Genomic DNA, 24,830 nt, shown 5'->3' on the forward strand with positions numbered 1-24,830 from the left:
TAGTCTGAAAGGGTAACATCCAGGTCAGCCGCAGTTGAAACAGTTCATTCCTCCATGTGACTGATGTTTGCCATCAGTGTCAGAGGAAATTATTTCCTGTTCAATGCAACCGTTCACATCAATAAAATGAAAGTTAAGTTGATGTGAATAATTAAACTTCACAATTTATATTCACATATCGGCGGTGGCCTTTTACCTCCCACAACCCCCTCCTTCTGCTCAGAAAGAATGAACATCAACACATACACAGACATCAAGTGGAGCTAAGTCCCACAAGCATAGGGAAGGGAAAGCAGAAGTGAGTGTCAGTGGTCTGTGATTCAACACAAAAAAATGAAGGAACACAAAAAGCACATTATATGACTGTTTCTTAAAAAGACAATAAATATGTTTGTATTCATCTGAGCCTGCAGTATGTGTAATCGGAAAGAATAGACATTTTACGTCTTTTTTCAAAGATACTGTACAGACTAAAGGCAGAATTAATGAAGGGCCTGTTTGGATGATGTTGCTGTGGTGTGCCCTTAATGCTCCTGTGAATGTTTAATAGGTAAACATGCAACAAAAGCTGCAGCTACTTACATTTGAAAAAGTCAATAAGAACATTATTCCTTCAAGATTATACAATGTACAGCCTTCACCCACTCAGTTTGACTGAAGAACTTATACGACTGTGCAGTCAGACATTACCATACTTCAAACTATTTTGTAAAATAGCCCTCCAGTGTTAAAAAGGACGGTCAAAAGTTGTATTATTACAACTTCTGTAAGATATGCTACATTGTATAAGCCTGTCACGATTGCATAATTGTATGATCGTATTTATTTGAGCTGATCCTCATTATTTTGCATAATTATTAGCATTATTTTCATTGATCTGTATTAAAACACTCTGGATGAAACAGAAATGTTGTATTTCCAAGTTATTTCCAACCATTTGAGGTTTAACTGGCGCTCTTTTAATGATGTCATCTCACTGCACCCCCTTTTTCTGCTGTGGTTTAAGATAATTAGTTAGTTACTAATTTAATTAGTCAATCCCAGTGAGCATTAACATGTTTATTTTGACTAATGGTACCTGTCATTATCAGTAATTTCCATGTACATTTTAGTAAAAGACTTTAATTAAAGTTGTTATTTATGTCATATCTGCCCTGTACATTTTTTTATTTAGTAAAGCAAACAAAACTGTAATTTGTATTTATATGCTTCAATGTTCAATACCAATAAATGGCTCTTCTTCATAAATGGTATGTTTATTATTTAACTATGAAGAGGCGTTTACATTATTAAATGTATGACCATGAAACATCAACTGAAGTTTCATGATCATGACAGCCCGACTGTGTCGTTGACAGTTAAATTCTGATTAGGACAACTGACTTTGAGTTATCTGGAGCTTTTTATCATTGTATTTTGGATTGCTTTATGAGACAGTATTTATAAGGTAATGATGACTTTTTACTATTTTGTATGGATGTTGTCCCAGAGGTTTTCCAAATTAAATAAAAGCACAGATCTTCAGACTGATAGCTTCTGTTTTATCTGGTGGGCATTTTTTAAATTTCTGGAGATATTTAAAAAAAAAAAAAAAGGCATCCCAGCATACTTTACTGATACATTGAGTAGCATCTGCAACATAAAGACTGGACTGGACAACATCACAAAGGGTATAAAAGAACACATCACAACCATAATGACAATGGTTTCAGAGCCAGAGGAACTTAATCGTCCATTTAGCCGGAAACATTAGCCGAAGCTTTGTTATGATCTTCCCTCTCATGTTACCTCTGAAGCACAAAGCTATACGTATGAACTGCATAAACACAATGACACAGGGATAAACGTACAGACAGAGAAAGTGTCTGCCGGCTGTAAATAAAGGCTTAACAGTCAGTAGCTGTAAGAAAAAAAACAGCAAAGGATGTTCATCATGCAGCAGCACACAGGGTGAAGCCTTGCAAGGCACAGTAAAGGAAGGGAGGGAGGGGGAGAGAGAGAGAGAGAGAGAGAAAGAAAGAAAGAAAGAAAGAAAGAAAGAAAGAAAGAAAGAAAGAAAGAAAGAAAGAAAGAAAGGAAAGAAAGGAAAGAAAGAAAGAAAGAAAGAAAGAAAGAAAGAAAGAAAGAAAGAAAGAAAGAAAGAAAGAAAGAAAGAAAGAAAGAAAGAAAGGAAAGAAAGGAAAGAAAGGAAAGAAAGAAAGAAAGAAAGAAAGAAAGAAAGAAAGACCCTTCTCCTCCAGACAAATATCTTCTCTCTGATCTAAAAACACATCCCTAATTAGATTTCTGTGTGTCGCTGTATGACCTGAACTCACTTGAAACACAACATGTTTTCAGTTCAAATGAAACAGAAAGTTTCTGAAGTCCCAATGATAAGGCAATCAGTCTACTGGCCTAAGTGAAGCACAGAAACTAGTGTTTACATGAAGAGTCACATTTTGCTATATCCAAAGCATAACGGAATGAGCCTGTCTTTCTTGGTTAGCTCTCTGAGGGAAAGTAATCTGAACACTTACAGGCACTCAAATGTCCTGTAGAGTATTGTTTTTAAAGTCTATCCACATGTTTAATTAACCTGGGATTGTAGTTACATGATGATTCATGAATGACTGCCCTAACTTTAATTGTGTCTGCGTATTAAGTCCTATAATATGGCCCATATGTACAACAAAACACATTTGTTGCTGGGTGTTTGCTTCAATAATAAACTGGAATCAAGAATCATTACATGTTATTTTTCAAGAATTGTCCCCCTGTATATATATATAGATATATATATCTATATATATATCTATATATATATCGATAGATATATATATATACACAAGTATAAGATAACAAATCAAGCCATATGCTGTGTGAATGGATTAAGTTGACAACCATCACTCGCCACTTTCAGGCAGCAGATGTTCACCCACTGACCTAATGACTCTTTTAACTTAAACCCAAGTCTGCCTGTGTGTGCATGAGTTAGTGTGTGTCAGCTAGTCATTGCATTTGTGTCTGTAAGACTGGAGCAAACTAATACATGAGAATGGACAACATACTGCGCATTTGGTCGCAGAGGTTTAGCGACTCCAATGCGGCTGTAACTACTGGTGAGATAGAGACCAATGAAATCTATCATCAGGATTATTCAATGCTCCGTAATCCACGAGCGACTTCAATGCGACTGATTGAAGCAATCGGGCAATTTTGCTATGTTGTACAGTAATGTACAGTATGGATGAGGGTGGGGTTTTGGTAAATCTACAAAAGCAGAGAAATCTGTTTAATGAAGAGAAATTACTAATGTATTGGAGAATATATTCAAGTAAACATTTCTCATACACAAATTCCCCCAGGACGTGATAAAAGAAGCTGATGTTCAAAATCTGTTTGGGTAACACACTGATTAAGTCGGTATCCTCCTTATCAATTACAGTAATTCACTGCGACAGAGGCTTTGAAGACATGAGATTACTCTAGTTCTTTTAGAATTGAGATAAGTAACGAAAACACTGACAACAACAAGGTTTCTACAAACTGAGCTGAAAAATTGGAGTGCAACTCCGTGTCTTTGCTGCTGCCAAGATCCAATTTCAAAGACAAGAGAAGCAAGGGGGAAGAAGCTCGGAGTCATGTGGTCCAATTTTACTCCACCGCATTAAGTGGAAAAATATGGGAGGTTGTCACCCCTCCGGTATGCACAACACTTTGTCCATGCACAAACAATTCACCGCTGCACTTAAGAAAAAGCAGGAAATAGTTGTTTATGAATGTTTATGCGTTTCAACCACATGTAAAGACATTCCAACCCCCCATTCCCCATCACATTGCTGACTCAGTTTTCAGGACAGAGGGTACTCTTCATTTAGATTTACTTCATGACCTTTTGTCAAGCCTGCCTTTTAAATCTAATTGGATAAAGCTTTATTAGTTAAAGGTAAATTCTGCTTAACCTGCCGGTATAAGGCCAAAATGATATGAAATAACAGCACTGATCAATAAACTCGAAGACTGCCTAGTCCTAGATGTTGACCTCTGGGGGAACCCTAAAGATCACTAGCCATTTATGTAAAACAGTACACTGAAACTGAGGGTTTTATTTAATGCAGAGGCCACCATGAGGTCTATGTTAAATGGCAAGGCAAGCAAACCAGCCTAGGGGCGCTGCAGTGCGGCCTACTTTACATGCAGACAGATGTGATATTTTTGACTCTTCAACGTTACAGCATCGATTTAGAAGAGCTGGGAAGGATTGTTCCCTGCTGCTGCTCGCATACAGCCCAAAAGTTAATCCCAGTAAGCAGGAACACTTCCTACGAGCAAATGACAGAACAACAGGTGGTCTCATTCACAAAAAAAAACAGAAGGGCTGTCTGAGTGTTTCATTCAAGTAAAAGCAACTGTTAAGCTCCCATTAAGTACCTATGATACAACTCCACCTCTGAACCCATTATCATCAACCATCTGAAAGTAGATCTAACAATGAAACCATAGACGCGGCTTTAATCATCTAAATGGATGATTTTAAAAAGCATTACAGATGCCATCAGAGGTCAGTTTAATGGGTCAAACTAGCCTAACTACTATGAATTGGTGTATTCTGAATTGGTGTATTCTGAAAGGACACAGTGTATCTCAGTCTTTTCCTTATATGGTCTGTGGCACAGCACTATTGCTAAAGTATAAAGGTCACCGCATGAATGTCACATTGTATCTAACAATCACGACAAATAAAAACCACAAAAAAATCTTTGAGAATCACTTTTTCTACATGAATATCTACAAAGTGATGTACTTAAATTATACACGTGTAGTTGTGTTTAATTTACACTCAAAACATTTCCACAAGAAAGTTGAAGGCAACGACATGCTGCAGTGATGAAAATGTCTACAGCAAGAAAGCAAGACTTTCCCAACAAGAGACAGGAAGTCAAAGTTCTTAATGGTTGTGCATAATGATTTGTGGCTTTGTTACTTTATTTTTTTATGGTTAACAGGCAGCTATCAGTGCAGAAATATTGTCAGCCTCTTCTATCATGTGATTTCAAAGCAGTGAGTTAAAAAAAAATATGTCAATTCCATTATAATCCTGGGAACCCTGATGTTTTGCAGGCAATTGTGTCCCATGTTTTATCAATGTTTTGTTGCTGTCACAAGCTACATATTAACGATGCTGGAGCAAAACACTATAAATACTCTCCCATGATAAATATGACAAATTTGTGTTCAAGTATCGTAAAACAATCCAGCCACAATAAATATCCATTACAACCACATTTTAACAAGCCAAAGGGGGAATCAGCAAACAGCTAAGTCTCAGAGTTTGGCTCTTCATGCTGGATCTGCTTGCTCTCAACCTGAGTCCATTATGACCGACCTGCCACTCGCTTCCTCCTGCAGGAGCTCAAGGTCCCGGAGCAAACACAGAGCAGACGCCACAACACAAAGCTGCTGGCAGGACACTCTTTCACTCTACATGGGCATACTGTCCATGCAAATGTCTTCCCCATGCATCAGTGCAGACCAAAACACACTTAGGGCATGGAAAAGTGTGGCTTACTAAAGAGTTTCATACCACATTCAGCCAAATGAATTTGGGACCTGATTTTTTTTTGCTGCCTAAAACAAAAGCTAAATAATGTTAATGCTGTAATAAGAGAGGGGGCAAGCTACATGTTGCTGTTGCATTGTGGTTTGGAAGATTGGTGAAAAATGTACTTGTAAAGCGTGCCGGTAAAACACAAAGCAACTAGTGAGTTAACTCTGGTTTTGTTGAAGTCACTTTAGTTTTCTTTATTTTAATTGTAGGTATAATCGCTACAGACAGAACACTTAAAGGTAAGTATTGGAGACAAACTTTGTCCAATGTGCAACAATAAATAGTAATTATTGCACAAACTTATTCAGCCTACCTTTTAAAAAGACATTCTTATTTGTGAAAAAGCTATTTTATCAATGTTGTTTTTTTTGTTTACACTGTAGAGGCGAACAAAAGAGTACAAATTAAGATCAGATGTTCATCTACAAAGACACATTAAATCAGAGAACCAGAAAAAGAGATAGATAAATACATTGCTGTCGTAAAACAATCTGTAATGCATTTTGTTAAAAAAAATTACAGACACTGCAAATGAACAGTGAATTAAAATCCCGAACCAATCTAATCAAAAAGTATTCCGAGGTAGTATTAATCATATGCAGAGGGCAGTGACGTGCAGATTCAAATCCAGTATCTGAGCTAACGCGCATGATCAATAGTCCAAAGCAACTTTTCCAAATGTAAAAAAAAAAAATAAAAAAAAGCTCTGCCAGGTCTTTGTTATACTGTAGCTTTGTCTTCCAACTGACAATAAAATCGCACCACTCAGATTCCATGTGACATAAGCATGACAGCAGGATAGTGGACGTCATCCCACCTGTGATTGCTCAGTCGGTCCCCTTCCTGCACTCAAATCCCTTTATCAAACTGTGAAACAGATTTGAGCGACGTCACGACAGCATGCAATCAGGAACCGAACAGGGCTCTATTATCATGATGTGCAGGTGTCAGAGGACGTATTTCCCTCCACGCAGGAGCTGTCCTGTGCCAAGGCACTAGCAGATTTGCATCAATGTGTGGTCCAGGTCTCCATGGAAGCCCAGAAGGTAATCTAATCCAGATTCAGCAGCACAGAGAGACAAGCTCTGCACCGAGGCAGCGACAAACATTCAAACACCATCTCAAATATTGACATATTTGACTGAACATTAGTGTTCAGTCAAAAAGCAATATTTATAATAAATCCTCATTCCATCAGCACTGGGATTTACATACTCCAACAGAGTCTCTCTGGGCCGGCAAACATGAAAAACAACATCATTTTTCTCAAGCAAACATTGCCTTAGACGGTGCCAAACACATTTAAAAGGCATGTCACAGCATTTCCCCACAAATGCATAGTGGGAATCAAGGTGATAAATAATGCAGGCCGTCATGATGGAGCAGTCTAATTTGAATGCAGTTGGTCAGGATTGATTGCCGAGAAACAGGAAGAGAGGCAAAAGGCTTTCAGGGAGTTCCCAAATGCCAAAACAGTTCACTTCCAGTGCTGTTTCTGGTCAGAACCACACAGCTAGATAACAAACCAGCTCACCTTCCTGAGTTGCGATCAAAGCTTTATTCAACTGCTGCTTAAAAAGAAATGCATACATACACGTTTTGTTTTTGTTTTTTTGCATTTAGCTTTTCTAATAAATGTGGAGTTTTTAAGATGAAACAGCCTTCATTAGGTATTTATATCTTTTGAGCAAAAACAGACGATGGCTAAGACTGACTGAACAGTTCAAATCTACTACATGGACCACAGACTTCATTCAAGCTGCTCTGAAGGTCTAACACCTTATTAGGACTCTACTTACATGTTTATCAATTCATAATCTACTGTCATTGAGCTTCAATCCACACTCTACTTCCTTGGTGCTTGGGGTGATTTTTTTTTTTTCTAAGGAACCTTGGTATAGGACATGTCCTTTGGCCACCTAACATATTAGCTTTAATGTAATGCTGCCTGCTGCTTCTGTCTGTCTAACAGCTTGGTGTTGTCTCCAGCAAAGAACTGAATGACCGCTGTCGAGGCAGACCCGCATATGAGTAGCAACTAACAAGCTTCTCGAGAGCTGTTGTGGCTCTAAGTGTTTTCATTGCTGCTCATTTTCATCTGACAAACCCCCGGCTCACTCAGAGATCTCCAACTACTTGCAGCTTATTAACCATGCATTGATATCACGACCAGTGAGTTAGTATTATTGAGTCCCAAACACAGCAGCTAGTGACTGTGAGCTATGAGGGCTTCCGCAGTATAGTTGACTTACAACTTAACACTGTGCCTGAACGCATCCTGTGCAAATAGAGATGGAGTAACGGAGCTAGTGCTGTTCAACTCCCATTCATGTTTACAGAAAAGCTTGTTTTCAAGAGGACAATAAAGAAGCTGAAACAAAAACTGCCAGAATTGCCATAGCCTGCACACGCAGAATATCCTCAGTTAAATCACTAAGTTGATAACCATAGCAGAACATGTGTGTTCCCAGATAAAGGCCTTATGTAATCCAACAGTGGCTATCTAAAAAGACAGAACAACAGAACAAGTGTCCTCCTCTAAACAGAACCATCACAATGCAAAGCAGTGTATATCTTCAGGGGAGCACGGAGCAACTCTAAATATAGCTGGAGTTGAACTCTGCCCTCTTCTCTCCTCTTGTCGCATAAACATTCAGACACGCACGCGCGCCATGACGCTTCTTTCCTGCTCTACTCCATTCAAACAATCTCTAAATCTTGTATCTTCATGTCGATCGAACCCTGAAGCTAAAATGGTATCCAGGCTGCAGTTGGAACATCTTACCCCTGAGAGCACAGACCATGAAATGAATGAGAAGGACATCCTGCAGAAACCCAATAACCGATTGCTAATTTTCTTCGTTTACACAAGCAAGAGATAGAAGGATTGGATGTGCGAGTCTGGTTGTACTGTGTAGAAAGAAGGAAAGAAAGCTGCCCGATAGGTGCCAACCCATGGCCTGCCACCCAGGGGAGAGGCAGAGGCCACTAAACAGAGAAACAGGAAAACTGGTGAAAAGACAAGAGATGAAAAGAAAAGAAATGAAACAGAACATAGGTCGTTTATTTGCTACAGAAAATTCAGCAAATAGCATCAAAGCTGTTAGTAATGAATCTGTCTTCTGTTCTAAGTACACCGCTGCTTTAGAACAGAGGAGAAAAAAGAAGAGAGAATGACGGCACAAACAAAAGCACGGCCACTGAGGTGGCAGAGATAAAGCGACAGATGTTGCAGGGTGGTCTGTGGTTTAACGGTGTCTACTGAAGCTGTGGGTTTATGAGAATCCCAGGACCACAGGGGTTTTATGTCTCTGTCACAAACCATTTCTTCTCACAATCCATACTTTGAGATACCAAATGATGGAATTAAATTCATGCGAAAGGCTTTCACAGCTGGATTTGTGCATACAATTTAAAAATCGATGCTCTGTGGTACTTTGGATTGAGGTTTGAATCAATTTTCCATATTTGTATTGGTAAATAAATAAATAAACAAGATAGGGAATTTTTCCCAGAAAGCTGGAGAATAACTGTGGAGCCTACTAATTTTGACATTGAAATATATTTTAGCACGCACAGAATCTAAAGGGGCACTTACGAAAAATGTCCAGCTGGATGAATGCTTCAAAAGGTCTTTCATCAAGTGTTTTAAAGCCTTGCTAGTTTACTACTTGCTGCTTCGACACCACTAAATTCATATATTTGGATTATATTTGATTAAAAAAAAAACTAAGCTGTGGTAAATTAATCAAATTAAATTCATTTTTAGAGATGATTGGATGTTGTGCTGTCAAATGAAAACCCAATTGAAAAGAACTGTTTTACTATTATACTACAGACATGTGCTGTGTTCCACTGAAAAGGCATTACTCACTGGGGAATACATCAGTGTGGTATATTTCAGGCTACCAAAGGTGGAAATTGTAATAAACTCTTGTGTCTCATGAAAAAAATGTTGTCGATAAGCTATGTAACCCCCTGGAGAAGTAAAAGCATGAACTAATGTATCGTTTTATGCATGAGGCACAAACCTGCCACGCAACAGAAACATCTGGCTTAAACGTTGGCTGCCTGCTATTACTGTTTATATTTTTATAATCATGTTGGACAATTTGCCATCATTATCAAACACTTGAATCCTGCAATGTGTATTTTTTCTAAGCCGGTGTTTAGATAAGTTGTGTGAGCACAATCTGCCTTCTCTCTCTGGCTAACAGTGACACTTTATTCCCTTGGGCATTAAAACCAGGCTTTTAATGCAGCTTCAGGATGTAGCACTCAAATGGAGCAGAGAAATGTTGACTAAGGATAATGTGCTGTTTGAACATTTGAAAACAGTAAAGATAACACTAAGAATATTATGTTGACTGCTACTATAATTATTGTTGTTATTTTTGTTAATTTTGGATTGCTTACTTTTGAAAGGTATTGTAAAGCTGAGTGCAATTTTTGTTGTAAGAAACAAAAGAAGAATACGCGCACCAGCCAGCATGAAAAGAGACCACGGACACTCAGGGAGTTTAGCTTTCCATGGCCTGTTAACAAAGGCCTTATTGGGATGAAACTGTGGCGGAATACTGTCCAAACACTGAGCAGCACAAGGTTAACAAAGCCGTTGTGCATCAAAGGGATTGGTGGATCCAGTCAGTATTATGCTGCTCCAGTAGTTTTTAGATTAAACCGAGGTCTACGGCCGTTATGACGCAACAACTGGAAACAATCCTCAGTTGAGCGCGGCTAGACCCATATATTCACACAGTGAATCTGGGTCTGGTAACACCAGCTGTAAACAAGAGAAACTCTCCCTCGGTGTGAGCAGAGTACAACTCCATATCTGTAAATGACCAAGATGATCGGGCCATTGTTCTTGCTTCAGCTTCAATTCCTGGATATTTGATAGCACTGCCACATCTGCTCTTATCGCCACCATTGTTGGAAGTACATTTTGAAACAAACACTTGACTTCAGTTTCATCGCACTTAGCCACCCCCACTGGTGACCGATTGCTCCGCCCTGAACGAGTGGCTGAGCAAACCTTCATGCAAACAGGGTTTCAAGACTATAATCACAGCAAAGACTGAAGCTGTGAGCAGGTTAGAGTGATCAGACACTCTTAATTCTGTTATTTTGACTTCTCTTTACACTCTCAATACATAAAACAAGCCACATGTATGGCTGGACATCATATACTCTTGAGGGGTTGTGTTCCTCCACAACGACAATTTGCATTAGCTTCTATTCTTGTCAGAGAACATTGGAAAGCCTCAGGTGAAATCCAGCTGCACACAATCTGCCAATAAACCATTGAGGGCCTCATAGGTCATCCTGGTGAAATAATTAATGGAGCAAAAATCCATCGACTGCCTCGCCACTCTGGAAATGAATTATATTACAACCGGTGTATAGAGCAGAAAATGAAACTTCCGCAATCACTACATCCCAGGAACACCCTCTCGCCTGGAATAGCCAGAAGAATAAAGTCTTTTTAAGCCTTCTGGCTTTGATTTCATCTCTTTTATTCTATACTTCTCATATCTACTTGTACTTGTAGTCTTTGTTCAAATATTCATTTGAGAAGAAATTACCTCAGACACTTTTATTTTACAGTCAGTTCAAAGACGCAGCTTACGGGACCATTTTTAATTTGATTTTACTTTTACTGCCATTTTTCAAAAAAGCCAACAAGAGCGTCACTTTTTCTAGTGTAACTTTTCGGGGTCTAAGTAACAATGCCCTGATTTATATTTGTCAAAAGAGACAACAGCGGGCATTAGCAGTTAGATGGACTCCAAAAAAGTGTTACAATGACACCAACTGCACCCTCCAAGAAAAGTCCATTTGTGGCAGAGACCCTTAAACAAACAATCTGAGGCAAAGAAATGGATTTAAACGAACACTCCTCTCAGTAAATGTCCACACAGGTGCCCCTGAAGACGGTATTTGACCCCCGAACACTTAAGGGGGTTGCTCGGGGGCCGACAGAATTCTGTGGCTCCTTGTGAATATGTTTAGCTGGTTGAATGAGAAGTAGGTCACAAAATAGGATACACCTTCGCATTAAACCCTGGTTAATTAGAATTTCAAGAAATGAAAACCAAATGAGAAACCCTAACCCTAACCAAAGAGGCCAAGTCCCAAGGTTTCCAGAGGCCATGTGACCTTAACAAGATCTGAATGGTAAATCAGCTGAGTGACACAAGTACAAATTGCCTGGCTGTACTACAATGTCATCTAAATGGTGATTTGAGACACCCTGCTGCACACAGGCAGCAGGCCAGAAGCTCGAAATAAGACCCCACAGGAAAAGAAGCCAGGAGACGACAGATAGATCGTTCACAATGCAGATGCCATCTAGGAAAGGTGCTTACTGATAGGCTTGTTTGTTTCCACAACATTAACTTCGCTGTAGTATTTAATTTCAGGTGTCATGTTGAGTGGTTAAATTTTTTTGTTTCATCTGCGCCCACATGAGTTCATGTTCAACACAATAAACTGCGATCCACTGAATGTGTTACACGGTCGACATGGCGCACATATTCCTGTGCAGGATTATTACTATATTCTCTCATTTCTAAGGCTGCAACCAACATTTATTTTTCTCATCAGTTAATATACCAATTACATTCTGGACTATTTAATTATTTTCTCAATCAAAAGTCAAAAAATAGTGAAAACTGACTGTCATAACTTCCCAAAGGCCAAGTTGCAATATTCAGACTACTTGTTTTGTCCAAACAATAGTTCAAAACCCAAAGATATTATATTTTCTAACAGTAAATATTTATATCCGAGAAAATAAACCAGTCATCTAAACAACTAATATACTAAACAATTCAGCTCTAATCAACAATTTTAAAATGTATTAGTCAGTGTTTAGCTCTGAGACACCATGTAATACAAATATGACATCCCAGCTGGCCAAAACGTATTCATACTTTGTATGCTTTTAATCCTAAAATATTCTTTATAGAAACACAAACATAAACATATTAAATGAGCTTATATATATGACACGCAATTCTGACTCACCATTTCAAGCTCACAACCCGACACACTATACTTGATGATGTGATAAAGTGCAGCACTGCCTATTCTTAGAAAAGGGACATTTGCAAGGCTGAAAATTAAATGTCACTCTTGTTATAGAAATGCCACTCTCCGGTTTATCACTTTGTCAGTGACTGAGAGGTGCTGCTGTCTCTGCTGGAGGACTCGGCCCTCATTTTGTAGAAGTTCAAGTTTAATATTTGATGGCTAAGCAGATGTTATGAAGTGGGGACTTTTTGCTCATCTAATAGCTGCAGTGCAACCATTCTCCTTTGCCTTTATAAGGCAGGTTCAACAGGTCTAGGCATTCGTTTATGATTGGAAACACAAAGAGTGAGTGGTCAGTTTTTGAGAGACAGTCAGTGTTGAATGCAAAAAAGAAAAAGCTCCGGAGCAGCCATTTGCGTTTGTGTTAAGAGTCTCTGACGTCCTTGATTTCACTCAGTTTATCATTATGTCCTGTATTAAAAAGCCGTGACAGGAACAATGAGGCGAGAGGAAAATGACGACTTGCTGTGAGAGCAGAGGAGGGGGTTGGCAGACATACTGACGATAATGTCAGGTTATGCAAAAACATGTTAGGCTATCAACACTCCAACACCTTAGACTGACTCATTGCAGAGCCTGGTTTCACCCATGTAGGAGCAAATACTGCAGGCTTCATCTCACCTCTGTTAGAGGAGATCACATAGACGAGTGGGTGTTGGGGTTGTCGGCAGACATGTCCAAGGGGAGAAGATAGATTTAAGTGTACACGGGCTAATATGCATGTTCCTGTGTGCAAACATTTCCCAGACGTACGCACTTGCAGACACAGGACACTCTGAACCATCTACACTTCTCAGTATGATGAGTAATGATTCAGTAAAGACCTCTCCACGTCTCATCCTCCCTGACACTCTCAACAGAAGAGATTCTGAATCATTGAGATCAAACACCTTGTACGGCAAAGTGTTTATCTTTCAAGCAGATCTATTATGCGTTTTCAGATTTTCTGTCTTGTATGTGTGTGCAGTGCTGCCGGAGTGCACAAGAAATACGTTCTGCCACATTTTTGTGAGGAAATAACATATTCACAAGTCTCTTAAAGCGGTTGAAATTCATTGACATTTTTTCAATGCTTGGAGATCCAATCATCTCTAAAGCGTATGTCATACAATAAAGCCAATCAAAACAAATGGATGGGTCAAAGTCGTCATTACGATATTGAAAAGCTGTATCGATTGATTTACGATGTCAATTCAAAGCCTTAGAATAGCCATCTGCTGATAACGACTATAATATAATTATACATATTATTAGGATAGACCTATAATTTTTAATAATTGCACCAGAAAAAAAAAAATACTTTGGAACATGCAAGAATTACAAATGCAAAATGGCATTCATAAATGTATCGTGCGGACCTTTAGACCACGAGCATGGAGCAATATTTTAGTAAGTGTCTCTCCATTTGCATGTGCATAATGAGTCACATAACCACTCAGTATGTGAGGCAGTTCACATCTGGTTGTTAATTCATGTAAAGCTGGTGGCTGCGACACGCTAGAAATGCAGCACCAAAGCATGAAATGCATGATTGATCTTTTGCAGATATCTCTGGCCCTTGGAGCTGCATGTCTCTGGTCTGTGATTACTGGCCCCACCAACAGTTCATTGTCTCCCTGCTCTCCCCTCACACCCCAACCGGCTGAGGCAGATGGCTGCCTACCTCCGAGTCTGGTTCGGTCTGAGGTTTCTTCCTCTTAAAGGGGAGGTTTTTTTCCCCTCCAGACACTCATATTGGAATTGTGGAATTTAGGGGTTGTTGTGTCATGATTTGGCCTTTTATAAAAAAAATTTTTACAAAAAATGTAAAACAAATTGCATTGAATCAAATCAGCTCTGCAATATTTTGGGAAGGAAATGTGTTCGAGCTCAATAATTCACTGACAAACACTGAATGTAACTATACTTTTTTTGTTTACAAGAAAATTCCACAGAGCACTTTTCATTCAGAGCTTTAAGAATTGAACTGAGAAGATTGCTTTTTGGTCAATTTCTGTACAGAACTTAAAAATCCTATGTGGCACTTTTAAAATTCAATGTTGTATTTAAATGTTTCTGTATTTAAAGTGTCTATATCCAAATAAAACATCTGCTCTGCTACGTGGGCACGAGCAGCCAGACTTATACTTTGGCAAGCTCGAAAGGTTTCCATTTTAGACGATTATTATTATTATCCAGCACACTTCCATTGCTACCTTTTTACCTTTTTCAGCCAGTCTCATTTTTACTTTTTCAAAGCAAACACTACACTTGTTAAGATGCACTTCACTGATAATCAGCTGTTGAATACCACATTAAACTCTGAGAACCACTGTGATTATCCACATTTTAAATCTAAGTAAACATCATGCAACAAGCTCCAAGGCACTGAAGAAATCAAAACCATGAACTCATAATATTACGCCACATAAACAAACAGCAAATCCCTGTCTAGGTCTGAGCAGCCAAATACCTGCTTTACTCTAAAACATCAATTATTTTAGGGTATTTTCCTTCTTGTCAAATGATTTAAAGGCATTACAACCACAATATGAACATTTGGGCACTTTGAGCATGATCGATATGCAGTAAAGTCTGCGGTGGTCAGTCTGTTCATAAATCTATCATCTAGTTCTCGTCAGTTATCCATGATTCTTGTAATAAAAGCGCAGTAGGCAGACATAGGTCAAGAAAAGCTCAGAAAATCAGTTATGTCTTCGTGTCACGTCGGTTGTACAACTTAAATGTAGCTGTAATGGTTCAAGTGATAGATATTACAGCAGCACAGGAGATTGTATGTGCAGACTTATCACATAAAAAGTTTCATTTAAAACACGAGAAAAGGAAAATACTTTGCTTAACATACTCTACATGAAACACACACACACACACACACACACACACACACACACACACACACACAGGTTCAAGATGAATGAGGGAGTTTGGTTTTACCTTGGCACTGGAATCCTTGTTTTCCAAAACCCCTGTGGAAAAAAAAAACCAAGGCTGAATGTTTGTTCACTCAGTTTTATAAACACAATAAATCCATTCATTAATTTATATGTACATTCATTCCAGGGACAGGGTGTTACACATTATATGTCACGACTGAACACGAGCATTGTAGAGGTTTGAATGTCCGTGTCATGCTGGAGGCATTTATTATCTTCCCTGAAATGACAACGAGTAGAAAAGTGAGGTCTGTAGAGAGATATTTTTCTGAGTTTGATGTGGAGACACTTGACAAGATTTCTTTGGATGAACTGAAACGCCAAATGCAACTGCACTAATGCTCTTGTAGCTGAAGCAGAGGAAATCAGCGCAGCCAGGTTTCACCATCTTACCAGAGGAGCGACATTAGACCAAGAGCTGCAAATAAACACCCATAGTTTTGGAAAGAGGGGTGTGGCAAATCACACATAAGTGTAATGCTCAGGTGTCTGCAATAATCGTGTCCATAAAGTGTAGGATGTCAAAGGATTCATATGCATTTAATCACATTGTCAAGACAGAAATCCTCAGCATTAAAACCTGCATGATGAAAAAACTTTGTTCTTTGATTTATAAAGAGAAGCAACAAATGGTTTGCCACTGGCTCATGGTTCTTTGATTTAAGGAGTGGTGTTTGTTTGGCAGGGCATAGGTCATTATGTAAAACTGTCAAGCCACTAGCAATAAAAGGTCGCACGCCCACCTCCAGCAGCAGAGGTCTGTAAATGTAGGAGGAACGCTCAGGCTGTCTGTAAGTTCACTCCTCGCACATTTAAGACATTACTAAACTGTGAAGACTGAAACTAAAGTCTGAAGAGTTACATTTAACAATAAAAAAAAATAGAGACCTGCTGCATAGGCTCCTGCAGTAAGTCTAAATACAGCATTCAGAACCATATCGTTTGTCAGTTTTTTCCAAAAGCATTTCTCCCTATGAAATACTAATACAAAAAAAAAAAAAAAAAAAAAAAAAAAGCAACATACAAGCGACAATCTGTAGCTTTGCAACTCACTGCCTACTTCAAGTGTGTTTATAAAATGTGCATATGCTGAAATAGTTCTCTGTAGTGGAGGTGAAGTGCTTCTCTATATGGGCACACACTGCCAGTAAATTGCACAATTCTTCTATAGAAACCCCCCCCCCACTGTCCAGCTCTGTAGGAGGCTTTCAGCAATTCACACTGGAGCCGTTCTCCAGTTCAAACCAGTAGCTTAAATTGCAAAGGCTCAGTTCAACTATGTGAAAGGAAAAGGAACCAATTACTCATCCAAATAGTTCAACCAGGTCCAGTGTCAGCTGCTGCGTTCACCATGCAAAACTACAAGATGAATGGGCTTCAACAGCAGGAGCGGCTTAGTGCAGTAATGTGTTCATTTGAAATGTATGCACCGCTGAAGTGGCTCTCACAGAGGAGTCCTGGGATTTTCTGGGACCACTTAGTTCAACAATAATGAAAATTCAATTGTATTTATATAGCGTCACAACACAGGTTATTTCATGGCACTTAACACATCAAAAGACAGCTGTAATGTGACTGTTTCTCACTAGAATATGTCCTAATTAGACAGAATAAATGAATTCAACTCCACTCACTGCTCTAGCAGCCCACTTTATAGAATGCATCAGAAACAGTATGAAGAACAACATAACTCCTCCCATATAGGAGTGATTAAGCTGAATCGCGAAAAATTGGGATCCTGGAGTGAAGTTTGTTCAGGGGAGCACTGAGGATATCCTGTGCTGACGCTTTCCAGGTGGTAACGTGTTTCGGGAAGTGCAAAGGAGTGCACGATTAGGAGGGGAAAGTTACTCTGAAGTTGTGTTACATCATCGAGCGGAGTGCGCTCGAGTAAAGTTATCCAGTATGCAACAGGCGGCAGTCGAAGGGGTTTGGAGGCGGGAGACTCACCAGATGAAGTCGGTGCAGTGGCTGCAGAAGGTCGGCTGCTTGAAGAACCGGGCTATGAATTTGTGGTTCTTGATTTCGTGGACGTTTTTTTGCCTCAAAGCACCTTTGCGGGCAAACCTGTTCGCCACGTCCGCGGTGGACGACTCGTTCGAACTTACATCAGCCATGTCCCCCTACAAAAATAAAAACAAATCAATGCAACAGCTTTCGCGTGTCTTGTCTTCAGGCGTGTATCAGTCCGTTTTAGACGCGCAGCCCTCAGTGTGGAGCCAGCAGAGTGCGGAGCGGCGGTGTTGTCTGCAGACACTACACTAACTGTCTGAGGTCTTTCCCCGCCTGTCGATATCACTAGGCTGCTCCACTGACAGCTCCGCACCTTCTCAAGGTAGCCGTAGTAACCGGTGCTGCTTCCGCTTCCAGCCTTCAAAGTAAAAGTCTTTTTTTTGTTTGTTTTTTTAGCTCTTTGTGGAGAAGACACTTTAGAAAGAAATTTTAAATTTACTACTCACCGTTTCTTAGTTTCTTAATCCCACAGTGGGGAAATTTTGGTCGTCACAGCAGCATACAAACACAAAAAAAGGTGCACACAATAATAAAAAAAAAATTTTTTAAAAATCACAAATATGTATACATAAATAAGATTGATAAAAAAAAATATTTTAGAAAAAATAACAGCAATGAATAAATACACACACACTTTACATTCCTCAAATTATTCGTATTATATCATGAATACCAGGACCACGGAGCAACCAATATTCAATTATTTAGAGCTCCGAAATAACAGTCTAAAATGCTCTTCGCCCATCTTATTTTGAAGATCCTATTTCCGATTGTTGTCTGTGCAACTTGGCGCTTCCTCCTTTTCACTCCGGTTGATGTCACGCAAAAGGATCCGCTGTGGGAGGGAGGAGGCCCTTGGTCCCGCCTGAGGAATTCAGGATGGAAGCGTCACCGTGTGGATAAAAAGCGCATTACATGGTTTCATTTGCTCTGCGGAGTGGCTCACATCTACTGGTCTTGCTACAAGCTGTGTTCAACTTTTTGGGGCTTTTTTTTTTAACCATCAAAAAAAAAATTTATGATTATCAGGCAAGATAACTAAGAGTAGCTAACTGTCTTCGTGACAAGGTTTGTGCTTTGTTTATAGCATTAAATAACTACGACCTACACTATATCCTTAATAAACAGATACATATCTTATAATCTCCTAGAACGAAGCATTGTATGTGTCATGATTGGATATCAATGAGCTACCGTTTGCCTGATTGTCAGCTCTTTTTTCTGTGATGTTGTGAAAAACTACAGGGGACAATGTGCAGGACAATGAGATTACTTTACCAAAATAATAGGTCCTATCATTCAAGTTTCAGTGTTGGTGACTTTGTGTGAGCACTGCAAGTTCAGTCAAAGGACGGTGAGCTGATATTTTTCTATATGTGCCAGGGGTTATGATTTCCGAGCAGTAACAGACCTTGTGTTGTTGTTTTTTTTGTTTGTTTGTTTGTTTGTTTTTTTGTTGTTTTTTTGGTGGGGGGGGGGGGGGTTGCATCAGGTCAGAGACAAAAAGCAACTACATTCGAAGAAATGCTCCATTTATTCACGAGCAGATTCATTTCTTACTTGATTAGTAACATTGTTTGTTTGTTTTTTTCATTTCAGCTCTGTGTTTGTCTCTAATAATGTGCTTATTGTTCTTCAAATTGTTATTAAAGATCTGGTATAAAACGTCTCTATGACTCCTGTATGCTTGTGCTAGATCATTTCTTACCATTTCAAACATTTTCTGTGTGGATTCATAAACTATCTTGACTTGCTTGCTACTTTAACTTTTCCGAGTTGCCCCGTTCTCCTGTGGTTCACTGACCTGCAGAGCAGCTTCGCCATCGCAGTCCTTCTTCCAACAAAGTCAATTATTTACATGTGTAAACAAACCAGACCTTCTGTTCTCTAAAATCCTACGACACTGAGCTCAACATCCGACACTTAAAATTAAAAAATAAAAATAAAAATAGAGAGGTCTGTTAACCGTCAGACTGACTGGATGTATGATATTCAAACAATACTGCCCATCTGCAAAGTTGAATCCATCCATGAAGGACGCACGGTATTACTGGTAATCAACAAAATCGTTTGACCCAGTTAAGTTTCAATATTTACTGTACTATCTCCTTTTGTATACTGTTTCAACTGATACCTCCTAAACTTTTATTGACAAAAAAAAAACAACACTTTGTTAAATCAAACCAAGGCACATATGCAGCCAAATCCTTTGTTGTTTAGCATTATTGTTGTAATGTTGTTTACATGCTTCATTTGCACAAACAGCATTTTTATTTATTTTTTTTAATTTTTGTTTAAAGAACAACAGATGGCTTGAGGACAGTAAGTCTGACCTTTGTGCTCAATCAATACTGAAACTAGCATCTGATTGGAGCAGACTGTCACCGTTATATTACTCAGCAGTACATACAGTGGTTACATCGCCACCCAGACGCAGGGGACACTGAGGAGACTTCACCCTCAAGACGATGGCTCCAACTTTGACTTTGTTGCTTCTCAGTCAAGCAGTTTTATACACAACTGTAACATCTAAGACAGGTAAAATGAAGCAGGATAATTGCTTTACTTCTATTTTAGCGTGACGTGTATTTATTGTGCTTTCTGGTAATGTGCTACAGGTCTGTCTGTTTGACTTGCTGTCAGTCACTGTCCTTAATTTGTTTGAATTTTGCAGGGTTGATGATGTCGCACCAAAAATGCGCACAACTTTCACATTTCACAACACTCTAATTTCAACAATGGATTACGGAGTATTTTTTGTTGAATCATCACAACATCTAGTTTTTAATGTAATTGAAAATTTGGCAGCCAAATGTGCACATTATTGCTGTGAATACAGCACTTCATAGGTCTTTGGTCAAATGAAATATCTGGTCTTTAACCAGTCTGTGGCCGACCTCCTGTCACGGATGGGATTGACAGTTCGACCCTGAAACGAGAGTATGAGGTTGGAGAAAGGTTGACCCTCGCATGTGAGCAGGGCTACCTGCCCTCAACAGCGACACCTGGCGGGATAAGCTGCACGGCCACAGGACAATGGACACAGTCCAACCTGGCATGTTCCCGTGAGTGTTCACTGCACTGTATTTCAACCTTTTACTTTCAAAAGAACTACCTTTTTTGGTTCTGCTGACCTTTAAGAAGATCCCATAATGTTTCTCATTGCCCCACAGAAATCAATGCATTATGTTCAAAGGTTGACTTTTACTCCACAATGCCTGTCCTCCTAACCTGTCACATGTTGAAGTGCAAATTCTGTTTCATGAAATTTTACATCATTAATTTAAAAGAGACAGGCTGAAAATAATAGTTTTCAGTGGTTTTATCATAAGTTGTGGATATTAGTTTTCGAAAAAAAAAAAACACTTAGGGTTTGATCTTACAAAACATACCATCATTAAAAATTAGATGTTCTGGTGTTCTTGGAAGAGATTTAACTTTTTTTTTTTTAAATAAAAAATATGATAAATGTGAAGTGAACTGATAGCAGAAAGAATCTTAAATTAGTTTGTTAATGACATAAACCCAGCGCAAAACCACAACTATTGGTTTAGCTGCTCGAGTACAAGATCAAAAGACACTTTTAGCAAGAAAAGGATGTGTAAGCTACTATGTCCTGGTTTGAAAACGTGATTTCTGAGGCCCAGTCACATGATTACTTATGTTCTCTAGCCAACAAGAGAGGTAGAGCCAGTATTGTAGATAGTATAACATTTTTTTCTTTTAGCCAAGATGTGCCCGCTCCCCAAACCTCTGCAGCCATTTGCAATGGGAAGGACAGAAGCTCCATTCAAGAGTGTGCTTAACTTCACATGTGATGATGGGTAAAAGTCAATAATAGTCAAATTCAACTCCAAACAGATCATGTCAAGCTGTGTTTACAGTGATATATTTCAGAATAATGTTAACCTCTGCTCATCAGGTATGTCATGCAAGGAGCCAATGAAAGCAGCTGTTTACATGATGGCACCTGGAGCCAACCACCACCTCGCTGCAAAGGTACTATGAGAACATATATGCAGTGGAAATGATAACAGACTATATCGGTGTTCATTGAAGAGCAAACAAAATAGTCATTACACATGGTACACTGTAAAAAAAAAAAAAAATAGAATTAGACAGTTATGATAAAATTAGGAAGTGGAGTTTGCTTAAATGTGATTTGTTCAGAGCTAACAGCAAAGGAAGGCTTCAGAGCTGATCTGACTTTAGATCTGGTGTGATAATTTCTCTCAACACGTCCTCCAATACTAAGGGTCATTTGTTCCTACCCTCAAATTCAACCCACAGCACTGTTTCCTAAATCAGGGGTCCTGGTTAGGTTTAGGCACAAAAAACACTTGGTTCACTGTTGTATTGAATCATCCACCCAATATGCGTCCACCTCACAAGGAAAAGCTCAACTTTATAGAGGTTATCCGAGCTGCATTACTTCTCCAGGCTCACATTTGTGTGGCTACTACGACAAAAGGTTTCAAACTAAATTTCCATATTGTTGCCATAGTACTGGCACATAGATTTAATCCACTAATCCCCACATATAGAGGTCATCATTTCACATAAGGTCAAAGGTCATTTAATGACAAAACAATTGTCGTTATTTTCATATGAACACAGAGGGTCGCTTAACTTTAACGTGACTGTGGGTCATAAATATGGTCAATGCACTAAAGACCTCTGGAGTCTTTTTTTAAGAGGACAGTCTCGATTTTCTCTTTACAGCTGTGAACTGTCCCCTGCCCAAACCCCTGAGAGATGGTAGGATTGTCCACGATAAGCCAGTGAATGGAGACACCACCATGTATGGACAAGGTTGGACATACGAGTGTAATCCACCAAAAGCACCAAGTTATGAGAGAGGATCCTGCATGGCTGATGGAAGCGCAACTGAACCACCAGTGTGCCGAGGTAACATACAACATTAACAGGTCTCATGTTATCGACAGTGTACACTGTAAATAGGCCAAGAAAAGTAAAAAAAAAATTGCATCACCTTTTGCTGTATTCTTTCTTCACAGAACACATCCTGACAAAGACTATCATTATTTTGTTGCTCCATTGATATAGTTTGTAATGTTCCTTTTGACAGTTTCTTATTGTATCTCAATAAATCCTCTTCCCAATCTGATTCCAGATGTGAGCTGCTCCATCCCAGCAAGCATACCTAATGGCTTCATCACCTTTGCTGTGATAAGACAGCATGGCTATAAAGAAAAGGTTAACTACGCCTGCAATGAGCACTATGTTCTGGACGGCCAGGCTGAGATCCAATGCCAAAACACAGGACAGTGGTCGTCAAAGCCAGTCTGCAGGGGTGAGTCATGGGAAAATAAGACTTCCCTGCAGACGGAATTTCTATATTTCTGTTGCAAAAGATCCTGGGATTCAGTTTCAACAGTCAAATTGCAAACCAAAAGTATCCAGAAATGTGCTGATCGTTTCTCCAGTCCTCTGGCTTGGAATTAGCTTCAAACAATAAAAAAATGTATCTACGACCGGGTGGATTTGCAATGTCTGGTAAAATGCTTTAACTGCTGTTTTTCCACCCAGTTCCCTGCAGAGTTGGCATCAAAAGAGGCCGCATCTTCTACAATGCCAAGAAGCTCTGGATCGCAGACCTGAAGCCAAACAGAGTCCTCCATGGAGAACATGTTGCCTTCTATTGTCTGAACAGAGAGGAGAGGTGTGGATACCCTGTAGCCAGCACCTGTAATGATGGAAGCCTTCCCGTGCCAGAATGCTTTGAGGGTGAGTTCATGTCAGCTATAAATCTGTCAATCTGCAGTAGTCATAACAGATCAATTTACATCTACCAAAGATGAAAGAAACCTTTTAAACAGAGAAGATATTTATATTAAGTCAGGCATCTGAAGTATCCGCACAGCTGCAAAGCTTCTACAATACTTAAAATTGTGTCTATAGGAGACAAGTTTATTAGTATCATTGCACAATTTAATATAGAATGAACATAGGATTATTTACATTCATGAATGAATTTGAGCACAGCATACACCCAAGATCTGCATGCTTTCACTGGTGGTAATAGAGCAATTTCTTCCTGAAAAGATATTGCGTAACAAGTCTGTCTTCAGAAGTGTCCACGGAGTCAGATCTCCCTCTCTTTCCTTTTCTTTCAGAACCAAGCATGGTGGAGTACACCTTAAGGCGTAAACACCTTCCATCAGAAATCACAATGTGTGCCACTTCCCCTCCAGCAAGACCCACAACCTCTGCACGACCATGACTTCTCACAGAATGAATAAAGGGATGATGTGCTGAGGCAAAGGCAACCTTTGTTAATGATCCTTGTTTATTTTGTCATTTTAAGCTGATTAACTCATTAAGTAACAGTGGTAATTAATAATGAAATTGTGACAGTGTGTTTGTTTTACTCTGTAAATACATAAAGATTGATTAGCACACTTAAATAATGGTCAGGTGCCTGAGAGAGCTGAAGTGAACTAAAGAAGCTGTGAATCTCAGTTCATACTGAACATACATGGCCATACCCAGGGCACATATTAAAATCATATACAAAAATGATCCAGTTTTAATACTGAAATATGACACCATTGCTCATTTCAAACGTTTAAACTAAATAACATAGCAGATATTATATAGTAGAGAGTCAAATACAACAACAGTACAACTGACAGATGTCAAAGCCTGGCGCTAAAAATAGGTTACTTACACGAGAGAGGCTCACACACTTTGTAGGGTCAATCTGACATCCTTTCCTGGGAGATTTTACACCAATTCACACTCTAATTTAGTCTGAATATTGTGACCTCAACCTCTCTAATGCGATATATATAGGGTGAAGGTGCAGGGAGTCCTGGGTGCTGCCTTGTTGTCTGTTTGTGAACGATTTCAACAAAGAAGTGGGATGTTTCCAAATGGGAATATTTGCAATTTCCAGCTGCCTGAACATACAGTGAACATATTTGTTAGTGTAACCCACACGGGGTAAACAGAAGACTCAATATGCTATGGACCAGTGTCTAGATTCATTTGTAAGGAGATAACAGACACAATAATCAACTGGAGCCGTAGGGTTACGTTCAAACTGCAATGTGTAATCAACTTTAACAAACAATAAAACATTCAACTGTTTACACTCACATTCTAGGTTTCAACATATGCAACACTTAGTGCATTCAAAGTAACAATAACTGCTTAGCAGCTCGAAAACACAACATTTA

The 24,830-nt window shown here is 39.2% G+C and overlaps 2 protein-coding genes across 8 annotated transcripts in view; one reads left to right on the top strand and one right to left on the bottom strand.

Annotated features, from left to right (window-relative positions):
- The window catches only part of prkcaa (protein kinase C, alpha, a), a 138,955-nt gene extending 121,038 nt beyond the window's left edge, over window positions 1-17,917 (bottom strand). For 5 of the 7 annotated variants that reach the window (XM_069168131.1, XM_069168129.1, XM_069168127.1 and 2 more), the window contains exons 1-2: window positions 17,566-17,917; window positions 15,617-15,648 (exon numbers count right to left, since the gene is read on the bottom strand). In XM_069168131.1, the coding sequence (XP_069024232.1) occupies window positions 15,617-15,648; window positions 17,566-17,732 (199 nt within the window). In that variant the 5' untranslated portion in view covers window positions 17,733-17,917. The remainder of the gene's footprint in view (window positions 1-15,616; window positions 15,649-17,565) is intronic. The other 2 variants (XM_069168132.1, XM_069168130.1) reach the window with 1 other exon arrangement.
- A 2,132-nt stretch (window positions 17,918-20,049) lies between these two features.
- LOC138209589 (beta-2-glycoprotein 1-like) lies at window positions 20,050-23,918 on the top strand. Its single transcript, XM_069168273.1, has 8 exons — window positions 20,050-20,166; window positions 20,514-20,693; window positions 21,356-21,452; window positions 21,551-21,627; window positions 22,351-22,536; window positions 22,763-22,942; window positions 23,179-23,376; window positions 23,766-23,918. The coding sequence occupies exons 1-8, from the start codon at window positions 20,097-20,099 to the stop codon at window positions 23,870-23,872; spliced, it is 1,095 nt and encodes a 364-aa protein (XP_069024374.1). The 5' UTR covers window positions 20,050-20,096; the 3' UTR covers window positions 23,873-23,918.
- The last annotated feature ends 912 nt before the right edge of the window (window positions 23,919-24,830 follow it).

Source organism: Embiotoca jacksoni, unplaced genomic scaffold (assembly GCF_022577435.1).
Source record: "Embiotoca jacksoni isolate LCO1_2020_lvr unplaced genomic scaffold, fEmbJac1.0.p SCAF_4, whole genome shotgun sequence".
Taxonomy (NCBI): Eukaryota; Metazoa; Chordata; class Actinopteri; family Embiotocidae; genus Embiotoca; species Embiotoca jacksoni.

Bases quoted from the DNA above. Each gene is read 5' to 3' on its own strand.
- LOC138209589 (XM_069168273.1), top strand. From the start codon at position 20,097: ATGGCTCCAACTTTGACTTTGTTGCTTCTCAGTCAAGCAGTTTTATAC. The intron at 21,628-22,350 runs GTACTATGAGAA...TTCTCTTTACAG, and splicing joins ACCACCACCTCGCTGCAAAG to CTGTGAACTGTCCCCTGCCC. The intron at 23,377-23,765 runs GTGAGTTCATGT...CTTTTCTTTCAG, and splicing joins CGTGCCAGAATGCTTTGAGG to AACCAAGCATGGTGGAGTAC.